The sequence below is a fragment of the Myxocyprinus asiaticus genome, chromosome 33, assembly GCF_019703515.2.
Source record: "Myxocyprinus asiaticus isolate MX2 ecotype Aquarium Trade chromosome 33, UBuf_Myxa_2, whole genome shotgun sequence".
Classification (NCBI taxonomy): Eukaryota; Metazoa; Chordata; class Actinopteri; order Cypriniformes; family Catostomidae; genus Myxocyprinus; species Myxocyprinus asiaticus.
Window position 1 is genome coordinate 21,762,210 of NC_059376.1, and position 13,361 is coordinate 21,775,570.

At 36.6% G+C, this 13,361-nt stretch overlaps 2 protein-coding genes across 3 annotated transcripts; both read right to left on the reverse strand.

The window, feature by feature from the left end:
- Positions 1-2,982: 2,982 nt before the first annotated feature.
- Positions 2,983-7,868, reverse strand: p2rx4b (purinergic receptor P2X, ligand-gated ion channel, 4b). The gene is made up of 12 exons (XM_051669237.1): positions 7,676-7,868; positions 5,948-6,095; positions 5,713-5,784; positions 5,427-5,499; positions 5,253-5,349; positions 5,051-5,131; positions 4,755-4,896; positions 4,504-4,640; positions 4,327-4,420; positions 4,153-4,218; positions 3,952-4,062; positions 2,983-3,870 (listed from the first exon to the last, which is right to left on the reverse strand). Exons 1-12 carry the CDS (start codon positions 7,816-7,818, stop codon positions 3,835-3,837), a joined length of 1,200 nt encoding a protein of 399 aa, XP_051525197.1. The 5' UTR covers positions 7,819-7,868; the 3' UTR covers positions 2,983-3,834.
- A 946-nt stretch (positions 7,869-8,814) lies between these two features.
- On the reverse strand, positions 8,815-13,231 carry LOC127424229 (small nuclear ribonucleoprotein Sm D3-like). 2 transcript variants are annotated; one of them, XM_051669222.1, is made up of 3 exons: positions 12,770-13,231; positions 9,161-9,299; positions 8,815-9,015 (listed from the first exon to the last, which is right to left on the reverse strand). In XM_051669222.1, the coding sequence occupies exons 1-3, from the start codon at positions 12,893-12,895 to the stop codon at positions 8,951-8,953; spliced, it is 330 nt and encodes a 109-aa protein (XP_051525182.1). In that variant the 5' UTR covers positions 12,896-13,231; the 3' UTR covers positions 8,815-8,950. The 2 variants fall into 2 exon arrangements, with proteins under 2 accessions (XP_051525182.1, XP_051525181.1); XM_051669221.1 differs by having other exon boundaries at positions 9,161-9,353; positions 12,770-13,226.
- Positions 13,232-13,361: the final 130 nt, after the last annotated feature.

The window sequence follows — 13,361 nt, forward strand, 5'->3', positions numbered from 1 at the left end:
TGGCGCGGGAATAGTGAGAAGCGGCACTCGTGAAACTTCTCATTGATAAACAAACTGAATGACCTAGTACATGTACCAACCGACTGAATGAGAGGGGCATTTTGTTTGTTTACTTCAGCATGGGCATGTGACTCTACCTTTTTCATCACGGAGAGAAAAGGGTGGAAGAGCTATTAATGTGTAAAAGTGACTGTAAGGGGGTTCAGTGGAAAGGAGGAGGCGAGAACCGGCTTGACAACTTAAATAACAATTTATTAACCAAAAAAACACAACCAAAACACACAACTGAAAACACACAGTACAGCTGCCTGCAATTCTCTCTCTCTCGAACTGTCGTCCCCGGCCGCCTTTATCCCTTGCGCGCCCCATCAGGCTGATTGGGGACCAGGTGTGTCTCATTCCAGCCCGGCCACGCCCTCCTCGGCTCTACACTCCTCCCGGCGTTGCCTCAGGCCGGGGAGCCCCCGGCATGACGTACATCCCCCCCACCCTTCCTCTCCGGGGGGGGGGGCGTGCCTTATGCCCTGACTGCCCTTGACCTGGGAGGAGACAGGAGGGGAAAAAAACAACAACACAAAATGGCGAGGGAAAGGCTAACACGGAGCGACAGAGAGAGAGAGAGGAGAGAGAGAAAAAAAAAACTCACCGGTTCTCTGATGCGCCGTCGCGTGGTCCTCGATCACTACTCCACCCTCTCAGGGGGACTGCAGCCGCTCCTCCCCGGGCGGACCGGAGTCAGACCTCCGACCCCCAGTGGACAGAACGCCCCTCCGCATTCCCGACATCCTGTGGGGACTCTCCTCCGCCCCTGGCAGCGGCCCTACCACTCCAGGCGGTCGGGGAGTCGCTTCCCTCCTCCCCCCGCGGACGGCGGTCTTCTCTCGACCCCTCCGCGTTCCCGGGGGACGGCAGGGCACTCCTCCGCCCCCGGCAGCGGCTCCCTCGCTCCAGGCGGTCGGGGAGTCCCGTCCCCACTCGCCTCGCGGACGGCGGCCGTTCCCCGCGTCCGGGTGGTCGGGCTACTCCGTCCCCCGTCGGACGGCAGCGGCGCTCCCCTGGGTGGACGGCAGTGTCGAGGACCCTGCGACGGGAATCCCTCCTCCTTCCCGGGTTTCGGCACCAGTGTAAGGGGGTTTAGTGGAAAGGAGGAGGCGAGAACCGGCTTGACAACTTAAATAATAATTTATTAACCAAAAACACAACCAAAAACACACAACTGAAAACACAGCACAGCTGTCTGTAATTCTCTCTCTCTCGAACTGTCGTCCCTGGCCGCCTTTATCCCTCGCGCGCCCCATCAGGCTGATTGGGGACCGGGTGTGTCTCATTCCAGCCCGGCCCCGCCCTCCTCGGCTCTACAGTGACTGATGTTTTTACATGTTGAGGGGCTTTCACATGACTCGCATCAGTGCTGCCGAATACACTGAAGTCTATGAAGTGACGCGTCAGCGCAACTTTGGCTCCAACGTCACACCAAAGTGATTTTCACACACGTTTTGCCTCACAAATGATGTCTTTAAGAGTACAAAGCTACAATATATATTTTAAAACTGTCCAAATTTATGATGAGGTATTGAATGCCTCATAATTCATTTTAATTAATTATTACCTTATCGTTTCCAAGTATCCAGAGACCCCAGTTATTTAACTTTACTAGTGTAATTACATTTACCAAAAAAACAACAAAAAACACTAAGACCTAAACATGAACGAGTCCTGTTTTTACTTTCTCCAATCAAAGCCATTTCAATTTTTTTCTCTTCCAAATAAATGTTTTCAATGTTTATTGTGCACACCTCCCACTTTCTTGCATGGCAAACTTGTAAATTTGCCCCTCTGCGATGCTTACTGCAATGCTTGTCATGTGTAGGGCAAAGCGCTGCTTGAATCTGGCGTCGAGCGGAGCATTGACGCCTCGACTCAACTCATGTGAAATTATTATTATTAGGCTATTAGTGTTGTCTTTTCTAATACAAGTCATGCCCAGCAGTTTAAATGCTGTAGGAAAATGATACAGTAGATCTGCTTTTTTCTTATAATGCTTAAACATTCTACTGAAGTCAGTAGATTCGACATGCAAATTTTAATAAAGGAGAAGGTAAGGACATTACTGATGCTTATTATTATTATTATTATTATTATTATTAGACTATTATTGTTGTCTTTTTGGATGAAAAGTCATGCTCTGCAGTTCACAAACTGAATGGAAATTATAGATCTTCTTTGTTCTTATAATGCTTAAATACTATAAAGTCTCTTGGCAGATTTCGGTCGTGAACATCTCAGAATGTCTCAAAGACTCACTCATAAGATGCTCATTTGTCGCTAACTAGTGGTATCTCCAGAAGTGGTCACTAAACTAGTCAATGAAACTGAACAAATTTGTGAAACAGAGGCAAGCCACAACAAAAGACCTTTTATTTTTGCAGCTACTTCTGCACAGTTGTGCAGATATTTTTTTGATATACTTGAATAATTAAAATAGCTTTAGTTGTGCTTTTAGCTTATTCTTAAATAAATAAATAAAAAAATAATAATAATTTGTGGATTGGTGATTTATTTTTATTTTTTGACTTTTTTGACCCTCATGAGTTTGCATCCCTGTGAGTTATAAACTTTAGACAACGATGACAGTTGGACCACATTTAAAAAAAAAAAATATTCAAATGGGTTGGTAGTGTGGTGATTTGGCCTTAATACTTCAGGATGTGAATTAATTTTCAATAATTCAATGATCGGAGTCATCTTATACTGCGGTTACCACATGTAGTATGTGGAAAATACGGAATCTAGTCATAAAAATGGCATTAGCAATAAAATGCAGATTGTGATGGAATATAACATATTTGGACGAAAATAAATGTTTGATTTGTACAATTAATCAAATTAAAATTGCTATATGTTCTAGTGTGATAATAAAACAAAAAAAAGTCTCCGATTTGATTGAATAAATAAATAATCGGCCGCTCATACACTGAAAACACCTCATCATGATCGTAATGTGTGCTCTTGTGTGTGTGACATGACAAAGACAGTGAGCACTCTGAAGTGTGCAGCACATACAGACTATGTATTTATTTAACTGAATTACAACTTTACAGGGATTAATAATCACACAAGGCCATAGAGGAAACTGCTTATCTGGAGGTGAGAAACTACCGTCAAAACACAGAAACGCCAAAATAAAAGCTCAATTAATATGGGCGCATGTTTTTTTTTTTTAGATTTTACACTTGTTGGGTGCATAAAATGTCCTGGAAATGTCCTGGAAAATTGTGCCTTGAAAAGAGTGGGAACCCTGCTAGAGCTTGAGCATGTACAACCGTTTGGTTTATCAATGATTTGGAGTGTTATTAAATATTGATACTTATACTGTAATTTATAAAATATATGAAATGTATAAAGTTTGGTATCTGGGTAGTTGACATGAAGTACTTTGAGAAGTTGTCCTGCAGAATACACACTAGTTAAAATGATTTTAAACAGCAGTTTTCTCTTTATTTTACAATTATCATGCATGCAGTTTCATGACCTCATTAACTTGAGAGGCTTCCTGGAATATTCTGTACTTGTTTAATTTTATTTATTTATTTATTTATTTTGTTACACTGCACAACCATTTAAAATAAACTAGTTGATTAAAAAACGTTGATAAAGTAATGGTGACCAGTTATCCTAAAATCTTTGATTAAAAAAGTGAATGGGCATGTTATGTGTCAACTACTCCTATGAAATTTATACGTTTTATAAGGCACCAGAACACATTGATTGTAATTGTGATGGTTTTACGTGCGATGAAGGTGTCCATTCCATTGAAACATCCAATTCACAGCATCACTGAGTCCCATATGAGGTTGTCTCAACAGAGCTCTATAGCATAATAAAAATGTGATATCATTTTGCATAACAAATTTAAATTGCTTATAGATATCCTATGTGAGTTTTACTCACCAACGGCACACCACTATCACTTTTTTGGTTCAGATGGATAAATTTGTGTTTGGCATAGTAGTCACTGTCCTTCATGAAAGTAAGCATGAACCAGTCACAAACAGCATTCACCTGTGAGAAGTTCATGAACACTCTGAAAATGCTTGAATCAAAGTAATTACTGTTAAATAAGTGTTTAAATAAAACCTAACCAGTACTTACCAGACTAAGAAAGGAGAGAGTGGCCCCAATATTTACAATAGTGGGCACAATGCTGAATTTACCAGACTATAGAGAAACAAATGACATAAAACCATAGAGAAGCTAAATACTTTAAATTGAAACTTGTGTCTATACTGAAGCTGAATGTTATGTCCTAGAGATCAGCAGACAAACCTTGCCGAAAACTATGACCTCGAAGCGGATTCCATAGCCCTTTATCAATGTCCGTGTTTCGATATTTTCACTGTTTTTAAAAAATTTTGCAAATCTGTGGGGAAGAACAAAATTGTTACCCTCTAGGAATGATGGATTTAGATACAAAATAAGCTATCCAAAATTAACAGCCTTTACCGGAAATTGTAGCCAGGGGCAACATTATTTTCAAGGTTTTTATTGTCCAGTCTGCTGAAAGAATATTTTGGTACACAAAAGTACGCTGGAAAGTCCAAGTCACAACTCCAGTCAATGAAAATCCCTATAACACCACCCTATAACATGAAAACACACTATCAACTAAGATTTCTATATTAATCAGAATGGTAACTGCAGAAAAAATAAATAAATAGATAAACAAAATATAGAGCATCATTGAAGATACAGACTTTAACAGCCATGACACTGAAGATTGCTCCTGCCTCAGACACAATGTCCCCCAGACGGAAAATAGGACAGTCTGGGTCTGTTTTACGATTAAAGGTGCAGTGATTTAAGTATGTGGAGTTGATGTGAGGCAGAATGTTTCGCCTAGAAGTAGCACAAAATACATTCACTTATACTCTAAAATCTATATTTTAAATACCAATTTTCTTTCACCAGGTGCCCACTGAAGATGATTCAATTTCAGACATAAGAGCAAAGAAACAATACAAAAAGTGAAAGTACAAATGTATTAACTTACTTTCTGAAATCGAACTTGGGATATTGTATGTTATTTTTGATGAGCACTGTTAAGTCTTCTGCAGCACCTAGCAAAGCAGGACTGAATGATCAGAAATAATCTTTTGTTATTCACAATTTTAAATATGCATAGTGCAAAAACTTGTGTTTTCCATTTTGATTTTGTACTGTATGTAATAATTCGAAGAGGTAAATATACCCACTCTGGAATTATGGTGTCATTTTCAAGTGGACACCATGAAAGCACCTCGCACGTTTTGATGCTTTCAGAGTATTTTACACATCGGCCAGTCTGAACACCTGCGAGGAGGATAACATTTTTTACTTTGTGGCATTGAGCTACTCAAATTTTGTTCTTTCATAATGTGTAAACTTACCATTGCCATGGACTTCACTGAGTCCCTCTTTGCAATCACTGTCAGACTCACAGACAGTGAATTCACTTGGAACCTGAAAAAAGGATCATTTATCACGCAATGAACAATGGTCTCTGTAGTGAATGACATTTAACTCCTGTTTTTGTTGTTAGCCACTCTGAGCTCTTGATAAAAGTTGAAAGAAGAAGGACTGCACACTGATGTCCTGCCTTCTTATTGTGTTGTTAATTAATTGACAAGCACAACAGTATCTTCATGTGCAAAAGCAAAAGTGCAAGTGAATTACCTCAGGACAGCTGCTCTGTGTCTGATTAGGTGTGAAAATCATATTTGTTAACACAAAGAAAGAGTTTTCACCCTGCCAAAGTAAAAGAAAGGTAAGGGTGACTGAATCTGGTAGTATTAAAAAAAAAGTGTCATCTCTGTTAGATAAAAAAAAAAAAAAAAAACATTCAGAGAAACTAGAACTTATACTATATCTACTCCAGTTGGTCTCAGCTCTGGCACCGAAGTTTAGATACCTGGGGTGGGATGACATATTCAGCCACGTCCCAAACATGAACCCCCTCAATGGATGAATTGGTCAGAATGTTTCCTTTCACCTTCATGCTCACTGAACTGATCACTGAGTCAGTGTCCTGGTAAGCCTGCTGCACCCAGCAAACGTACCTTCAGGGTACAATACACAGATAGACCTTTTTCACAGACTGTGATGACACATTTCTGCCTTATTTAGCAGCATAAACCTCACAATGTTTTTTAGATTATAATTTTTTTTTAATATTGAGTGTAAATTTATAACATTATGCTTTGTGTTATATTGCCCTGGAATTAGTTTTAAAAAGTGAATTACCACAGCTGCGAGGGAATTTCTATTACAGCTGCTGAGAGAGTGACAGTAAATTTGGCGTCTTCTCCCATCTGACTTGCTTAATCCACCACTCTCTATTTTTTTCCTCTTCTGGAAAGTCATTCAAATGTAATAGTGGATTTTTTTCTTTTGGTCTTGGAGTAAATGGGTAAGTGAAAATAATATGTGCTCCCATTCACTCCCTTTCACCGCTGTCAAAGTTTACCCTGCAAACGTTTAGTTCTGCATTCCAAAACCCGGACTGTGAAAAAAGGTCTATTAGGAGTAATCCTTAAGCAAATGTCAAGATCCCAGCTCTGTAGGTACAAGGTCCAAATATCACATAAAGGCAACATAAAGTAATCCATACAGATCCAGTGGTTTAATCAATGTCAAAACATGAAGTAATCAATAAGAAGACATTAATTAAACCACTGGATTTGTATGGATTACTTTATGTTGCCTTTATGTTTTATTTGAACCTGAAGAGTTCTGATCACAATTCACTTGCATTACCCTAAATGGACCTACAGAGCTGAGATATTCTTCTAAAAATCTTTGTTTGTGTTCTGCAGAATAAAGCACATCCCAGAACACATCTGAGATGGCATGAGGGTGAGTAAATGATGAAAGAATTTTCTTTTTTGGGGTGAACTATCCCTTTAAAGGTGTGCTCAGTATTTATTTCCCCTTGTTTAAATTGTTTAACTGTTTTACTTCTAAGGAAATTATTAGTAAATTTGAAAATCAAGAGCAGTAACATGAGATGAAGACTGAAGACTCAAATCATATCAGTAACCTTAAAAAAGCTGTTTCAGTCTACATGGAGAGGGTCCCCTCATGTTACATAATAAAACTTACTGAGTTCACCTTTAAATATGGGTGCTTAAGTTTCTTTATTATTAAAAAAAAAAAAAAAAAAAAATTAAAAAGTTTAATTTCAGAAAATACTAAACACAACAAACTACTTTTTTCACATTTTTATGTCCATACCGATCGTTTAAAAATTGGGACAACAAAAAATGCAGCAATTTTAAAGCCTTGAGATTTCCTGACTAAAAATATATATCGAATTTAATCCTGATTAGTCTTGACCCAGGGAATGTAACATCACTGAATGTACAGATCTACTTGATCATTGTTTCTTTACAAATCCAAAAAAGCTCAAGATGGATACATGGAGATGGATGTGGTAAGCAATTGTAAAATAATCTAGACATAAGCACCCAAAAGCTCTTCAAGCACGAATTATATATATATATATATATATATATATATATATATATATATATATATATATATATATATATATATATATATATATATATATATATATATATATATATATATATATATACACACACACACACACACACAATTATTAAATATAAATACTTACACAGCAACATAAGTGATGATCAATATCTGGATCAATCTGAAGAGGGCTCCCACTCTTTTGCTACTAACAACCAGAGTTACAGGTGTCTCGTAATCAAAAAGACAGTGGAGACAACTACTGTAGCAATCCTTGCCACAACCCATAACTGAAGAAGTGTCCACTATGGAAACACAGTAGCTGATCTAAGTTCAGCTTGGAGCCTTGTTCTAACTCATTACAGTCACTAAAATTCCCAACGGAATTCACACATACTTTGAATACAATTTTCATTTCATTTTATTGTGCAAGAATTGTGAAAGTGTTAAGATATGCACTGATGCCATCTGCAGTTATATGGTTAAAGCCCTGTTAGTTTCTTAGTATTTGCACTCTACACACTTGCAAGCTATTATCTCTTAACTGTGGCAATCCATGTAAACCTAGTGGCTAAACCCCCACAGTCAAGTTCTTGAACAACTTATAGTTAAATATAGAACTGAAGATTCATAAGAAATAATATGTCTTCTATGGTGGCTGAGGGGTGCACAACACAATCAAATTAGCAAGTGAATAAAAGCTGAAAACACAATGAAATTGAGCCACAATGCTACAAAATTCACAGGAAAAAAAAGAAGAAAAAAAATAACAATTTTAAGTCACGTGTCAGTCTAATGCATGTGAAATCATGAAGCAGCTTTGGAGAAAACTGCTCGTGCCACTGAAAGTCACTCACAAGCGAAGTTCCATGGCTAACACGTAATGGGTTTCCATCGTGAAAATCTAAACAGAAGAGACTTCATGTAAGCTAATGTGTTGAATATAAATTGATTTGACCCCTTTGGAAGTACTTGTGTGCAATAAGAGAAAGAAGCCAAACCAGGTATGCATTGTCCAAAACACACCTAATAGACAAATAAATACAGCATTTTTATAAATATTTCTTTTCTGAATGTCCTGTTGTGCAGTAGCTTTTCTGTTGTTTAGAGATTTCATTTGCTTTGCCAATTTTATTGTGCTGTGCACCCCTGGGTCACTGTAATCTTCACTTTTATTGAAAAGTGCCTCCGTGCATGACAGATCATATAGTATGACTGATCTCCATGTTATAGAGTGTCCCTCACCCCCCAAAAGAGACAAACAAAATCATTGAAAAATAGCAAAATGATCCATTTATTGCACAAGCATGAAACAAACATCATGAAATCCAAATCCAACCAAAATCCTGGTAAAATAATTAATAAAAAAGTACAGAATAAAAAAATTAAAAAAAAAAAAAATAGAGTAATGAATATAAAACTAGTGCCTCTTCTGGAATACATTCCCTCGTCCTGGTCCTCCACGCCCACGACCTCTGGCAGCCACTGCAGAAAGATCAACGACAACTTTAGTGTGATCACGGTTTCACTATCACCTTTATAACAGGAAAAAACTCACAAATACCACACTCATGATCTGGAAAATATCCAACAAAATAAAAGTGGACTGGGCAAAGGAGACAGCATTTACCTTGAGCTTTGAGAATTGCTGCTTTTCCTCGACCAGCAACAGCTGCCTGGTTTTTGTTCTTCATACTCTTCAACATTGGCGCATTTTTCAACATGTCTGGCAGGATGAGGAACCTGATCTTACTGCCACGAATATACACCTGCTCCAGCTGAGCTACACGGCCATCCCTGAATGTTACTGTGATGTTCGCCATCTGGGGGAAAAGTGGAGATAAAAAGTTAAAGATAAGGGCAATGTATCGAACAAGAGAAAGAGATATGAGGACAGAGGTGTACTTACATTTAGTGTAAACAGTTATGACTTGAAAGCATTATGTCTATGCTAATATCATAATGCAAACTAGAACAAAATCTGCATAATCAAATGAGATGATTAGCTAGGGCAAAATATAACTGAAATCTATTTCAATTCTAGAAGATAATAATTAAGCATACTTCAGATTATATGCATTTATTTCCAAGCTTTAAGGTTCAAAGCAGTTTAGGTTGAAATAAATGGGGGTCATCTTTGGTAATATTTCAGTCCCCCAGACGATTTTTAAGTGGTGTTTCACTAAAATGAAATGTAGAAAGCGTTTTACAAGATGTTAATATGTCCATTATAATGAATTAAAATAATCTTTATCATAAAAGAATGTCTTCTTTCTATCTTATGTCAAGCATTTTGTCATGTCCCAGAGGTTCTTCACTTAATTTGTGCCTAGAAAATAATTAATAAAATGTGCACCCTGCCTATAATTTTTGACATTAATGTAAACATTTATTTGTGTTCCTTTGCTGAGAAAGATATTTTACTAAAATGCATGTTTTTTGTTTTTTTAATAAAACCAGGCTATAAAGTTGTCCCTCTGTCTAAACTCAACCCCATCACACCAACCACTTTCAAATCATAAGTGTTGGTTCCACCCATGTGTGATAGTATTAAGCAGAAGTGACATCATTCAGCTTTCTTCAACAGCGTGGTGCAGAAACAGGTAAGAAACATCATAATTTTTAGGCCTATTCATATTTTGAAGTGAATTGTAGTCAGGTCTGGGTATCGTCAAGCTTAATTCAACCCCGTCACATCAAATTAAGATATTAGACAATCAAAATTCCATTTTAATCCATAAATATATATAGAATTGATTAATTTCATGCATGCTTTGTGGTCTTCTGTCCTACACCACATGAGGAACAGTGGTCATTTTGAGGAAAAATGCACAACTCCGTCTCACACAACCCTGTCACATTTCTTCACTGTAAACCTGTGACGGGTTGAGTTATTTAGTACATTTATTAATATTGTAACAAAAACATGGAATAGTCAATATATTATGCATAAGAAATTCTTTAAGTTTACTCAAATGAAACATGGTGTTAAAAACATGTGGGTGCAAGTAGCCTAGTGGTGGGAAAGTTGTGACGGCTTTGAGACGAGAGTGACAGTATTGGGTAATAAAAATGGGAACACAATTAAAAATCAGTGTATTGTTTGCTGAGCACAGTCTGACATGTTAAGGTGCTAGCACAAAAAAGTTGGAGTTTTAGTTAAAAATCTCCCTTTACAGTGTTCGTACAGATGCTTCAAAGTTAAATTCAAGGACTTTCAAGGACTTTTCAAGCACATTTGTTTTCAAGGACTATGCTCGAGATGTCATCAAAACAAAATCTTTTTGTTCATTTTAAATAAAAATATTTTAACCATACAGTTAATTTATTTTTTTATAAAACACCACTTATTATAAGTACAACAACGAGCATCTTTAACTACATATTCTCACAGTAACAATTCTTGGTTCATTCATGACGAAATTCATGTGCAGTTGTAGTGTGCTCCCTTAAAACGCACTTCGCTTTCCAACAAAAGTGAATAACTGGGTCCGTAAACAGTAGTCCATAAGACTCGTGCTGTGTTTCATGTTTTCTAAAGTCACACAACAGATTTATGTGAGGAACTGACCCAAATTGCAAAAAAAAGACTTTCCAACTTACAAAATATTGAAATTTTCCATTCAGTTCAGTTTTTGCCTATAAATGCTGAGGGTAAATATTTTGTAACATGTTTACATTCATTTTTATTCATAAAGGACAACTTGGCTGTTGTTCTTTCTTGTATTATTTAATTTTGTTTCACGAACGATGCAAGTTAACACTAAATTAACACTAACGAGGGTTCAATGGGTTACAACACCAAATATTTGTGTGTGAAAATATTAGTTAAAATGTGAATTAACTTTTTATCATACTGGGAAAAATCACTATATGCATATTTAAGCAGCCTCTGAACTTTGACCTTTATTATTTTCCACAACTTTTTGTATTACATTTTTTTTTTTTAAACATAAAAACGGTTTTAACATTGATAACACCAATGGCATGAAATCAAACACTCTTTTTAAATTATTTAAATTATTAATAATAATTTTGTTTTGCTTTTTTGCACACTTGTTCGGCCTTGCATTAATGCTTTTATTGAAAATAAGTACAAAATAAATACACAAATAGCTTTACATGTCATAGAAGTGGTGTACCAGAAGAAGGGGACAAGGATTTTTTTCAGGCAATTGACAATTTCAAATATATTTTCTAAACAATTTGCAAAACAGAGTCAAGCCATTTCATATCATTAAAGGTTAGCTTATAAAATTATACCCTTGACTAAAAAAGTCAAGGGATATTGACCCAAATGTTGTCAGAAATAACCTATTTTGTGAGACAAAAACTTTCTTTACAGAAGGGGGCACTAGACGGCTAACAAAACTGAATCCTCCATTGATCTGCATTCAAATCATTCAAAACTTTTACATCTCATATAATTTTTTCACTCAGGAGAGTAAATTGTAATTAAAACTGATAGTTGCAAGGATTCATAATTGTTAAATCCGCCACAGCAGTATCTATAAAACGTATTTTTTAAATCCACCAGTAACACTTGATTGTGATTGGCCCATTCTGAACAGCGCTGCCAAAAGTAACAGGTGTCACGTGACAGCGCTGTCTATGCACTTCAGCAGTGGCCTAGTGGTCTGTCGTCGTGTTTTTCCGAAAATAAATAAATACATTTAATTTATTAAATGATTTAAACAACGTATTTTAAGATTTTCTATAATACAATAACTTTTTAAGCACCTCTTGGTAAAAATAGCTATTTTCAAGGGTTTTCCAGTACTTCAATTTGAAAAAGCCAAATTCAAGTACTTCAAGCACCTTGTATGAACCCTGATATTTAAAACATTGACAAATATCATAAGACCACAGACACACAATTTCCTATTAGCAGCTTAATCATATAAAAGTGAGAAAACGATCATAAATGTTATATTTGTAGTCATTAAATTGGTATAAGGGACACATGGGCAGTGGGTACATGTTTATTTTACAACCAGTATTGTGTTTCAAACCACTTCCATTATGTCCGTGAAGGGGCTGAGAAAGAAAAGTGTCCAAAGCAGACAAAAACTGAAGATAATAAAAGGGCTTTGATGCATGGGGTGGAAAAATAATATTTGTTGGAGGTTTTATATGTGCCTAATGCTGTGGTGTATACAGACAATTAAACAAATTAAAAATTAATAAATACATTTTTTTTAAAAACAAAGTTGAATTATTACCGAACAAATATAAGTACCTGGCAATTCATGTTGTCCTCCGCCTCGATCAGTTTGCCTCTGTAAACCTCCCCAGTGTTGGTTTCACAGGTGACTATGTGCCCCTCTGCTTCATGGAGGACTTTGATGGGCACTCCAATCGACATCTCAACAAGCTATCCGTGCACTTGGAGAGAGAAAGCCAAATCCGCTAAGATTTATTTTGGCAGAGGAGACACTGTTCTTCCACAGAAGACAAAGTTTGTATGACGAATAGATGGAAGTCAATGAGAGCTGTACAGATGAAATGAATGAGTCATGTGAAACAATATCTTAATGCAAGTTTCTCGTGAGCTCAGAAAAACTAGTTCATTGTTTTAACATAAAATAAATCCATATAGAGAGAGCACAGACTTCTTCTTTTTTAAGTATAATTAATAAAAATAAAAATAAAAATACTGTCCATAAAGAATTTATCTCCGGCGTTCAAGAGAATTTCCGGAGATTTTAGACGTGTGCTGCCACCTGCCGGACTGGGTGCTTTAAAAAACAAATCTGTAAGAGCATAATCTTTTTTTTCTTTTTTTTCTTCTTTTTCTTTTTTTTTTTTTTAAACTTGTAAAACCACCACTC

Excerpts from the sequence above, each read along its gene's own strand:
- p2rx4b (XM_051669237.1), bottom strand. The coding sequence starts at position 7,818 with ATGGGTTGTGGCAAGGATTGCTACAGTAGTTGTCTCCACTGTCTTTTT. Across the intron at positions 4,641-4,754 it reads TCAGTGTCATGGCTGTTAAA|GGTGGTGTTATAGGGATTTT; the intron begins GTCTGTATCTTC and ends TTCATGTTATAG. Across the intron at positions 4,219-4,326 it reads AGGTCATAGTTTTCGGCAAG|TCTGGTAAATTCAGCATTGT; the intron begins GTTTGTCTGCTG and ends GTTTCTCTATAG.
- LOC127424229 (XM_051669221.1), bottom strand. The coding sequence starts at position 12,895 with ATGTCGATTGGAGTGCCCATCAAAGTCCTCCATGAAGCAGAGGGGCAC. Across the intron at positions 9,354-12,769 it reads AGGACAACATGAATTGCCAG|ATGGCGAACATCACAGTAAC; the intron begins GTACTTATATTT and ends CTTTTCCCCCAG. Across the intron at positions 9,016-9,160 it reads AGCAATTCTCAAAGCTCAAG|TGGCTGCCAGAGGTCGTGGG; the intron begins GTAAATGCTGTC and ends ATCTTTCTGCAG.